The sequence below is a fragment of the Gossypium hirsutum genome, chromosome D04 (genome assembly GCF_007990345.1).
Source record: "Gossypium hirsutum isolate 1008001.06 chromosome D04, Gossypium_hirsutum_v2.1, whole genome shotgun sequence".
In the NCBI taxonomy this organism is placed as follows: Eukaryota; Viridiplantae; Streptophyta; class Magnoliopsida; order Malvales; family Malvaceae; genus Gossypium; species Gossypium hirsutum.
Window position 1 is genome coordinate 57,194,824 of NC_053440.1, and position 11,593 is coordinate 57,206,416.

Below are 11,593 nucleotides of genomic sequence, written 5' to 3' on the forward strand. Positions count from 1 at the left end.
TTACCCACTTCAGAACATTGAAATGCCCTCTGTGTCTTTACCAATCCAACAATAAGTCATAATGTAAAACACTAGATAAGTGTTTGGGATGTACCTCGCTCGTAGAATTTACTCAATTTAGTTGCCCAGTTTACATTACTACTTTTCTTCAAAAATTTGATACACAACCTATCTTTCTCATAAGTGGTAGCCCCATTGGTAACTCAACAAACTTCCCATTGGTTTGTCGCACCTTTAGCATTTCTAAGGGGGTTTTCTTAGCACTCTGATCTACTAAGTCGATGTTTTTCCCACAATGAACATCCTCGACTAGCTGGATTGCCGATGATATCTTTATTTCACCCCTTGACGTTCCAATTCCTGTTTAACCCACGACTTCAAATCATCAACGATGAAAAAGAATAATGCCCACCTTCTCATTCAAATCCGTGATTTGGAGCATCAATTCATTGAATTCTTTCATATACTCCTTCATTGTGTCTTGTTGCGAGAATCATTAACAGAATGCCGACGCATCCTTTTTTTAGTAGTGTAATAATAAATTTAGCCCTTCAATGCCTATATATTCTATTAATTTGGTCCTAATTCTAAAAAAAAAAATCTAGCCCTTAACTTTATAGATTATGTAATCTTGATTCTTAAAAATTTATAATAAAACTTAAAACAAATATCTAATAGCTTTTTTAGATAAAAATATATACAAAATTATAAAATGCATAAAAAAATATAAAAATATGTATAGATAAATTAATACTCAATTTTCTCTTTAAAGAAAAACTTCAAAGAAAAACACAAATAAAAAGTTAATCTAATTTATCATCTCTTTTGTTGAAAATGTGGTAAATCATTTTGGTCTTAGGGATTTTCTTTGTTGTAAGGGTGAAAAGAAAATCTAGGGTTTAGTCTGAATGAGTCAATATTAACTAACATGACCAAAATTTAGTGTGAAACAGTTTTCTGAGCTACCAAACACTGTCTTGGAATAGAAAAAGAACATAGGGCAGCATTAACTTGACCACTAAGAGCTGTAGACCCCATCTTCTTCCATTCTTTCTTTAATTCTTCTCCTTCTTTGCAGTTTCCTTAAAACCAAATTTCACCATAAAAAACTCCTACTTGAATGCAGGCATATGCAAGCAAGTACCTAACTGAAAAGGCATTCGGTAAATTTCTGAATTTGCAGTATTTTTTTCTTGAGCTTGGAATGCTTCAAGCTAATTAATTAAATTCTGTTTGGTGTTATCCAGGAAGAAATAGATCCACAAAAATGGAACCTCGGGAGCCTGAACAGAACATCACTCACATGGAGGCTTCGCTGTATAAGGCAGCGGCAGAAGGCAACATTGAAGTATTCAATAATAACCAGGGGCTTCAACTTGAGTCGCTAAAGACCCCAAACCAAGACAACGTGCTCCATGTTAACTTGGCTACCCAGGAGATTTTCAATTTCCCAGAACTCAAAATCTTCTCCGTAGTACTTGCATCATTGATTCGGTTTTTGAATTCCGAAGTACTTGCATCATTGAATCGGTTTTTGAATTCTTTCCTTACTACGATAGAAAGAAAAATAAAATCAGATTTTATAAAAAAAAAACCAGATTTTGTCGAACAAATTCTGAGCAAGTGTCCGTCACTGCTACTCCAAACGAATGCTAAAGGTCAAACTCCTTTGCACGTTGCAGCAGGGTATGGACATTCTGCTATTGTGAAACTTCTAATCAATTCTTGCGCAAAAGCTAGGGATGGAGATTTTGAGCTGGGAATGGATCAAGTAAGTGCAGTGAGGGAGATGCTGAGGATTAGGGATCAAGAATCCAACACGGCTTTACATGAAGCAGCAGGGTGTGGCAATGTTGAAGTGGTGAAAGCATTGTTGGAGTTTGAAGACCCTGATTTTCCATATTCTGCCAATAAAAAACAGGAGACTCCACTTTATATTGCAGCTAAGAGAAGAGACGGCGGCGTGCTGAATGTAATATTAGAGAAATCAAAATCAACAGCTCATGGCGGCCCCCACGGTAGAACAGCTTTGCATGCAGCAGCCATGGCTGGATATTCAGGTATGTTGTTGAGTTAATTAGTTCCTTTTTTATATTAAAAATTTGAAATAAATAAACAGGTCGATTGACATTTTTTTTTGCTTGGATTTAGAGGCAATAAGGGTAATATTAGAGACGAAGGGGAATTTGACAAAGGAAAGAGATGAAGATGGGTACACCCCTCTTCATTATGCTGCACACTTAGGTTACATTTCTGTTGTGGAAGAAGTGTTAAAATGGGATGTATCAGCTGCCTATATAGGTGATAAAAAGAGGGGGATGACACCTCTTCTTATGGCAGCCAGGCAAGGTCATTTTGAAACAGTTTCAAAGATTCATTCTTTATGTCCAGATTGTTGTGAAAAAGTGGACAACAAAGGTTTGAGTTTACTTCATTATCTGGCTTTTAGAGGCTCTTCCTCCCTAATACAGAGTTCATTTTTCAAGTACTATCCATTTTTCAAGTATGGTAGTAGTGAGATTGTATATGGATCATTCGGAAATCTAAGAAAGTTGGAAGGTGCCTTTGGAATGACACCTCAAGAAGTTAATAATGCACTTCGATCTGAGAAACATCATCATAAACAGGTGTGTATATATATATATATATGTGGGGCATTTCCATGGCTATGGTTTAATTAATATTTAAGTTTTGAATTAACATATTTAATAAATCTACAATACAATCGGCTAATGTGGGTGGCATGGCAGAAGCAAATCAAAGAATTGTTGGAAGAAATTGAGAATGATCAAGTGGCGGAGGAACCAGTTTGTCGCTTTCCCATACAAAATGTTTCTACAGAAAGTTTGGAGAAGCAAAGAGAGGCTCATTTAATAGTGGCAGCACTTATAGCCACCGTCGCATTCGCAGCAGCAATAACTGTTCCAGGTGGTTTGCAGAGTGAAAAAGGGTCAGAGCAAGGCACTCCCCTTTTGATTCATGAGGCAGCGTTTAAAGCATTTGTTGTTACAAATGCATTGGCCTTTCTTTTCTCTGTTTCTGCCCTCACCACCCACTTTGGGGTTCTGGATAATCTATTTTCACGATTTAAATTTTATCGTCAAACAGTTTTATATCGAACTCGGGTTGTTTCTGGGATCCTTGGCTATGCAACGTTGGCAATGGTGATTGCTTTCAGCACAGGTAGTTATGTGGTCTTAAAACCTTCCCACAGACTTGCCATTGTTTCGTGGCTCATCGGCCCTGCCATTTTACTCTATTTTTATGGAATTTTGAATCCTTCAATACATATGGAAATATAAATATGATAATATTACTTTATCATTGATTACAATGTTGTTCCAATTCCTAATAAAAAAAATTAAAAATTCTTTTTTAAAAGATAATTTTGAGCCTAGGATAAAAATTAAGAGAAAAACGTTATTATATGAAAGGAAAGTTTTAACACGCTCGCGACACTCAAAATTAGCACCTTGTTAAATATGATTTGTCTACATTCATAAATTAAATTTCATATCTAGGTACTTAATTATGATCCAAATTTTTGATAAATTAAAAACAAATATATTAAATGAGTGAATCGGTTATTTAATAGCAAAACAAAAATAAGGATCAAGATGTAGCATATTCAAATTTCAAGGGCCTTTCTTGAGGTTTTCCATTTTATATTTTTTATCATATATTACACATATGAACAAATAAGAAAACATTTGGGGCCAAATCAAATATTATCCCAAAGTTCAGAAACATTCGACTTTAAAAATTGTGAAATTAAATAGAATAGAAAACAATAACATTTCAAAACTAATAAATATTAACAAAAATTGTATCCCAATTCCACAAATTAAAACAAGAATGTAATCCATCATTAATACACATGAATTTCAAGACAACTTAGCCTTGATTTATGGTTTGATTATTCCACCTTTTACGTAAAAATTAAGGGTGGTTCATTAAATATCAAAAAATCATAAATTATACAAAGTAAGATTTATTAAATATCAAAGAATAATAAAGATATTGTAACTAATTTTCCATTATAATTTAAAATTATATTGATGAATCATTGAATAATATGAGAAGGTTCGCCGCTAATTTATTTAGCTACATGTGATCAGTCACTTATAAAATCACCTTCTAAAAAAATTTGAAAATTCCTTTTTAAAAAGATAATTTTGGGTTTATGATAGAAATCCAGATAAAAATGTTGAGAGTTGGTTATGCGGAAAGAAGGTTTTAATACCCTCACGACTCTTAAAATTGATACCACAATAGTTGTAATGATAATAAAAAATTCCGTCACTATTATGATAATAGTTGTGACGGTTTAAATTATTCCACAATTAAATCGTTTTTATAAATGTATAATTGTCACCTAATTTATTTCTCTTTTAGAAATTATGTAATAGGGACAATATCACTATTGTCCAAATCATGCTCGGATCCTAGTTAATTTATATAAAAATCATATAAACCTGATTTTACTTTGAATTTTGGTTTTCTCAAAATTTGGAGCAAGATTTTGGTTTTAGTTGGGTTATGGCTATGTTGGTTGAAGAGTCTCTTCGTAATACTATTGTGTATAGTTCTTAAAATTATACATTATTAATGCTCCGAACAAAATTAAGTATCTATAAAGCTCAAACAAAAACACTTGAATTTTTTTGTAAAGAAATGAATGGAATTCCGAATTTTGTAAGTAGAGAGCATCAATTTTTACTAAAAAGTACTCATGTTGCCCAAAGGACAATAAAAAGAAGAGCTCATGAAAGCCCAATGGTAGAACAACTTCGCATGCAGCAGTTATGGCTGTAAATGGCAAGCAATTTAGATAAGGAAATATGTTATCAACAACTTCATTTATTTCCCCAAATATCTGTGAAAGGGAATTAAATCTCCATATGAAGCCAAAGTGGATGTGGTTCCAAGTGTTGAGCAGCATAGTAAGTAATCAAAATATATATGTCACACTGCAAGGAATTCATGGCTGCCTTGTCCACAACACAAGGGCTTATAGCTGCTAAGCACCTGCTCTTAAATTTGATTATGGCCTAATAAGCAGCATAGGGCAGCATTGACTTCACCACAAAGAGCTGTACACCCCATTTTCTTCCATTCTTTTTCTTCATTTCTTCTCCTTCTTTGTAGTTTCTTTAAACCATAAAAAACTCGTACTTTATTGACCTGACATCTAACCAGAGATAGTCGTCTTTGTTTAGTAAAAATATAAAGCAATAATATATAGTATCCAAATACATCATTAAAACATTTCCTTTTCTTTTCTTTACAATTAAGTCATTATATAATAATAATATCTAAAGTAAGTTATACAAATAATCATTCAATTATTAGTGTGTATTACTGTTTTGGTCACTCAAGTTTAAAAAAGTCTAATTTAATTGTTAAAATTATCAACATTTAATATTTTGGTCACTCCTTAAATCATGATCATAATATTGATATAATCTTTTTTTATTGGCATAATAAAAATTTAGCCCTTCAATGTCTACAAGTTCTATTACTTTGGTTAGTAGCGAATCTAGGGAGGTTGGCAGGCCCAGCCCTCTAAAATGGAAAATTTCTATTTAAGGCCTTTAAAAATTCAAATTTGTAATGCTAAAATTACACTCCCTTAAAATAATAAAAATTTGATTTAATCTTTTAAAAATTATAAAGACAATAAATTATTAAAATAGTAAAATTTTATTTTTACTATTATAAAAAATACAATTTAATTTCGCTCCCTGCTCTAAAATTTCATTTAGACCCTGATTTTTCGTATTCTGCCAACAAAAAACAGGAGACTCCACTTTACATAGCAGCTAGGAGGAGAGGGTCTGGGCGCTTGTTGACTCTATTATTAGATCAATTGAAATCAACTGCTCATTGCGGTCCCCACGGTAGAACAGCTTTGCATGCAGCAGCTATGGCTGGAGATGCAGGTATGTTAATGAGTTAGTTCCAATTTCTTTTAAAATTTTTTGAAATAAAAAAAGAACAGGTCTATTGACATTTTTTTTGCTTGGATTTAGAGGCAATAAGGATAATATTAGCGAAGAATGGGAATTTGACAAAGGAAAGAGATGAAGATGGACACACCCCTCTTCATTATATATGCTGCACACTTGGGTTCTAGATTATCAGTTGTGGAAGAACTGTTAAAAAGGGATGTGTCAGCTGCCTATATAGGTGATAAAAAGAGGGGATGACACCCCTTCTTATGGCAGCCAGGCAAGGTTATGTTGGAACAGTTTCAAAGATTCTCTCTTTATATCCAGATTGTTGTGAAAAGGTGGACAACGAAGGTTTGAATTTACTTCATTATCTGGCTTTTAGAGACCTTTCCTCTCCATTGAGGCGTTCTCTTTTCAAGCGTGGTGGTGTTGAAATTGCATATGGATCAGTCAGAAATTTAATGGAGTTAGAAGGTGTTTTTAGAATGACACCTCAAGAAGTTTACAATGCACTTCGATCTGAGAATCATTTCGGGAAACATCATCATAAACAGGTCTATATATATATATATATATGGCATTTCCATGGCTACGGTTTTATTAATATTTAAATTTTGAATTAACATATTTAATAAACTTACAATACAATCCGCTAATGTGGGTGGTATGATAGAAGCAAATCAAAGAATTGTTGGAAGAAATTGAGAATGATCAAGTGGCGGACGAACCAGTTTGTCATTTCGGATTCCGAAATATTTCTACAGAAAGCTTGGAGAAGACAGGAGATGCTCATTTAGTAGTGACAGCACTCATAGCCACTGTCACATTCGCAGCGGCAATAACTGTTCCTGGTGGTTTGATTAGTGAAAAAGGGTTAGAGCAAGGCACTCCCCTGTTGATTGACGAGGCAGCCTTTAAAGCATTTGTTGTAACAAATGCAATAGCCTTTATTTTCTCTGTTTCTGCCCTCATCTTTCATTTAGGGGTTCTGGATTATCTATTAGCAGGAGTTTTTTTGGCTTCAAATAGTTTTATATCGAACTCGGTCTATATCTGAGATCCTTAGCTGTGCAACGGGGCGATGGTGATGGCTTTCAGCCTAGGCAATTATGTGGCCTTAAAACCTTCTTATGAATTTGCCATTGTTTCATATCTCATCTGTCCTGCCTTTTTACTTTGGATGTAGGTATTTTTGAATCCTCCATTTTATATGTAAAATATAAATAGATAATATTACTTTATCCTCTATTACAATGTTGTTCCAATTCCTAGTGCCAATGTTACCTTATCAATATTACTTTAATTTATTTTTGGGATACCTTAATATTAACAATTTCCATTTAATTCAAATCAATATAAAATTATTAGTTGAGAGACATACAATTTCCAAAAAGGTAAAAAAGATCACAATATTTGTAAAGTAAGATATATTTAATATCAAATAATAATAAAGATATTGTAATTAATTTTCTATTATAATTAAAAATTAATTTGACAAATCAGTAATAAAATGAGAATTTTAGGATTAAAAAAACACAAAATTTTATTTAAAAATGGGAAGTCATCATAAATCCTTTTAGCTTTTGAATATTTAAAAAAAAAAGTTAATATAAGTATCAAAATAATTAAGTTGCTGTAGGCTTTCTTACAGGTGGTAAAAACAAAATCAAAACATTCATTAACCCATATAGGGGCAAAGGCAATAATTTTTTTAAGGGGTTAAAATTAAATTGTATATTTTTATGATAGTAATATATATATATAATTTTACCATTTTAATAGCCTATATATTTATAATTTTTAAATAATTAAATCAATTTTTTATTATTTTTGGGAGCCAAAATGAAATTTTATGATTATTAATTTAAAATTTTATAAATTATAAAGGGATTAAAACAGAAAATTCCCATTTTAGGGGTAGGGCCTTACCAACCCTTGGCTCTACCTTAAGCCCATACATTTTCAACCAACTTTGGTGAAGTCATTTTGAGATTTCCAATCTATTATATTTGATGTCTCAACAATCTATTATATTTGAGCTTTCCAACCTATTATATTTGATGTCTCAACAACCTCGGCTCCTCCCTTAATAATATTTGATGTCTTTGACCCTTATTGCTTATCCTGAGAGTAGATAATTAATGCATTCCACTTATTGAACAAGGTTTTATAGACATTAACACAAGTTAATTATGATTAAGGAAAAATTATCGTATGAGTTTGAGAGCATCTCGGAGAGCATCCTTATCGGACTTAAAGTCAGTAGAGTAGCCGTAGAATAGGTAAGTCTTAGAAGCAAACAATTTGTTCCTATAATTTTCCTTAAGAACCTTGACAACCCTATCTTTGTTATCTGATTTAAGAATTGAAGAGTATCTCGAAGTCTGAACTCCAATGCTCTTAAAGTGTTATTACGTTTTGTAGGTCCATTCCTTTTTACTCCACAAAGCTAGAGTCGTCCAAGCCTACCCGATTCATCTCCAATTAAAAGAAACTGAAATAGATATGTTGTGATAGAATTATATAAATCTATACTTCTTATTCTTAAAGTAATTATTGTTATTATTATATTAGGGAATTTTACTAACTTTGCTTGAAAACACAACAAGAATAAAGCAAGTAAAATGTTGTTTTGTTTAAATAGAATAAAGTATAAGTTAAAGTGTTGAAGGAATGAATTATGCATGCTATGGGGCTTTTGTTATACTATGCTGAAGTGTTCAAGAAAGGAATTATGCATGCCACGCTTTTGTTATATGCTATGTTAAAGACTTCAAGCCATATATATATATGTGTGTGTGTGTGTCACTTGTCTTGATAAAGCCACTAGGTGTCGTGGAATAAGTAAGGCATTTTGTAATTTTTCTTAATTTGTAATGTTTTTTTCTTTTATCTTTGAATGTTCCAAGCTAATTGATTAATTGGTGTTTTCAAGGAAGAAAGCTATGCAATAGATCAACAAATATGGGACCATCGTTAAACGACATTGTTATTTCCTCCGATGAACCTGAGAAGCCTGCAGAGAACATCACTTACATGGATGCTTCATTGTATAAAGCTGCAGCAATAGGCAAAATTAAAGAATTCGATAATTACCAGGGGCCTGAACTTGAGTCGCTGAAGACCCCAAACCATGACAACGTGCTCCATGTTAACTTGTCAACCCCTGAGCGTATCTGGCAACGTACCAGCAGATTAGATTTTGTCCTAAAAATTCTTGTCAAGTGTCTATCATTGCTACTCCAAACAAATGCTAAAGGTCAAACTCCATAGCATGTTGCAACAAGGTATGGAGATTCTACTATTGTACGACTTCTAATCCTGTTTTGTGCAAGAGTTATTGATAAAGATTTAGAGAAGCTGGGAATGGATCAACTGAATGCAGTGAGGGAGATGATCAGACATACGGATCAAGAATCCAATACGGCTTTACATATAGCAACACGGTATGGCCATGTTGAAGTGGTGCAAGCATTGTTGGAGCATGAAGACCCTGATTTTCCATATGTTGCCAATATAAACCACGAAACTCCACTTTACTTAGCAGCTAGGAGAGGAAGTCGGCGCTTGCTGAGCATATTATTGTTGGATAAAATGGCAGTAGCAAAGAAAGCAAAAACGAATGAAAGAAAAAAACAAAAGAAAAGAACTCAGCAAGAAAATTTGTAACTGAGAAGTCGTCATAATTTCATTCAAATTTTGAATATATGATGGTTACAAAAGTATTTGACAGTTACCTACTAATTTAACTGCTCTTACTTACTAAAAATATAGCAACTTGTATACAAAAGAAAGCTGGCATACCAGCTATTACATCAGTCAATCTTTCCTACTAACTTAGCTAACTCATTACAAAGATTTAGACTAAGTTCCATAGGAACAAATATTCAAAAAGTAATTTTATAACTGAACCAACTCCATTTCTTTGCTACAAAACAGTATAGCAGCTAAAATTGTACAATTTGCTGCTGTTGGTCTTTTGACCAATTTGTTGCTGTTGGTTCTTTGTTGCAATGCAGGCCACGGCTTCAACACTCCTCCTTGGTCTGTATGCAACAAACACCAATCCTTTCCTTCAAAGCATTAAATCGGTTGGCTCCCAATGGTTTAGTTAAAATGTCAGCTAGCTGAATTTCTGAGCTGCAATGAACTAAGCTAACCTCCCTAGATTGCTCAGCTTCTCTAACAAAATGGAATTTGATTTTGAAGTGTTTAGTTTTACCATGGAAGACTGGATTCTTGGCTATGGCCACAGCTGATTGATTATCCACTTTAATCTCAGTAGGCTGAACTTGACTTTCATTCAAATCATCCAAAATCTTCCTAAGCCAAATGGCTTGGTTCACAGCTGCTGCAGCTGAGATATACTCAGCCTCTGCTGTAGATTGTGCAACAGTTTGTTGCTTCTTCGAACTCCAGCTGAAAACACTCGAGCCTAAGGTGAAAAAATAACCTGAAGTGCTCCTCATGTCATCAACTGACCCTGCCCAATCGCTATCAGAATAGCCTACGAGTTTCAGCTCCCTTGCCCTCCAAAACTTCACACCAGTATCGATGGTTCCTTTGACATACCTTAACACTCTTTTTGCTGCCTTCAGATGTGCCACATTACTGCAGTGCATAAACCTTGAAAGTAGACTAACAGCATAGACAATGTCTGGTCTAGTTGCTGTTAAATAAAGCAAACAACCAATTAAGCTTCTATATGCCTTCTCATCTACTCGATCATGTTCACTGGCACTTGACAATTTTTCTCCCAATGCAACTGGTGTAGTGACTGATTTGCATTTCAACATGCAAAATTTTTCAAGCACCTTGGAAGCAAATGTTTGCTGACTTATGAAAATGCCATCACTTCCTTGTTTTATCTCCATGCCAAGAAAGTAGGTCATCAGACCAAGGTCATTCATCTCAAAGACATGTTGCATCTGTTTCTTGAAGTCTTCAATAAGTTCATCTTTGCAGCCAATAACCAACAGATCATCAACATACAAGGAAACAATTAACAAGGTTTCCTCCTGATCCTTCTTAACATAGAGTGTAGGCTCACTGATACTCTTTGTGAACCCGAGCCTTGCTAAGTAGCCATCAATCCTCTCATACCAGGCCCTTGGAGCCTGTTTTAGACCATACAAAGCCTTTTTCAGCTTGTAGACCTTCTGTTCTTCACCAGTGACCATAAAACCCTCAGGTTGCTCAATGAATATTTCTTCATTAAGAAAGCCATTTAGAAAGGCTGACTTAACATCCAGATGATGCACTTTTAAATGCTTTTGAGCTGCCAAAGCTAGCAGCAATCTGATTGTATCCAACCTTGCAACAGGTGCAAAGGTTTCAGAAAAATCAACCCCTTGCTGCTGACTATAACCTTTAACAACCAGTCTGGCCTTATGTCTATTAAGAGAGCCATCTGCATTGTTCTTAATTCTATAGACCCACTTTACACCTATAATTTTTCTGTTTTCAGGTCTGTTTACAAGCTCCCATGTATCATTTTTCTGAATCATTTTAAATTCAGCTTCCATAGCATCCTGCCAGCATTTTTCTTTTGCAGCTTCTTCAAAACATGAAGGCTCTACTATAGTTACTGCACATCTCTCATAGATGTCAGTTAATGTCCTGGTGCCTCGAACAGGTTG

General features: G+C 33.9%; 1 protein-coding gene across 1 annotated transcript; it reads left to right on the forward strand.

Annotated features, from left to right (window-relative positions):
* Nucleotides 1-944: 944 nt before the first annotated feature.
* Nucleotides 945-3,321, forward strand: LOC107898608 (ankyrin repeat-containing protein ITN1). The gene is made up of 4 exons (XM_016824108.2): nt 945-1,163; nt 1,248-2,060; nt 2,152-2,627; nt 2,751-3,321. The coding sequence occupies exons 1-4, from the start codon at nt 1,121-1,123 to the stop codon at nt 3,300-3,302; spliced, it is 1,884 nt and encodes a 627-aa protein (XP_016679597.1). The 5' UTR covers nt 945-1,120; the 3' UTR covers nt 3,303-3,321.
* Nucleotides 3,322-11,593: the final 8,272 nt, after the last annotated feature.

What these genes read in the sequence shown, in the direction of transcription:
- LOC107898608 (XM_016824108.2), top strand. Translation starts at nt 1,121, where the DNA reads ATGCAGGCATATGCAAGCAAGTACCTAACTGAAAAGGCATTCG. An exon ending in AGCCATGGCTGGATATTCAG is followed by an intron (nt 2,061 to 2,151) that starts GTATGTTGTTGA and finishes GCTTGGATTTAG; the next exon opens with AGGCAATAAGGGTAATATTA. An exon ending in AGAAACATCATCATAAACAG is followed by an intron (nt 2,628 to 2,750) that starts GTGTGTATATAT and finishes GTGGCATGGCAG; the next exon opens with AAGCAAATCAAAGAATTGTT.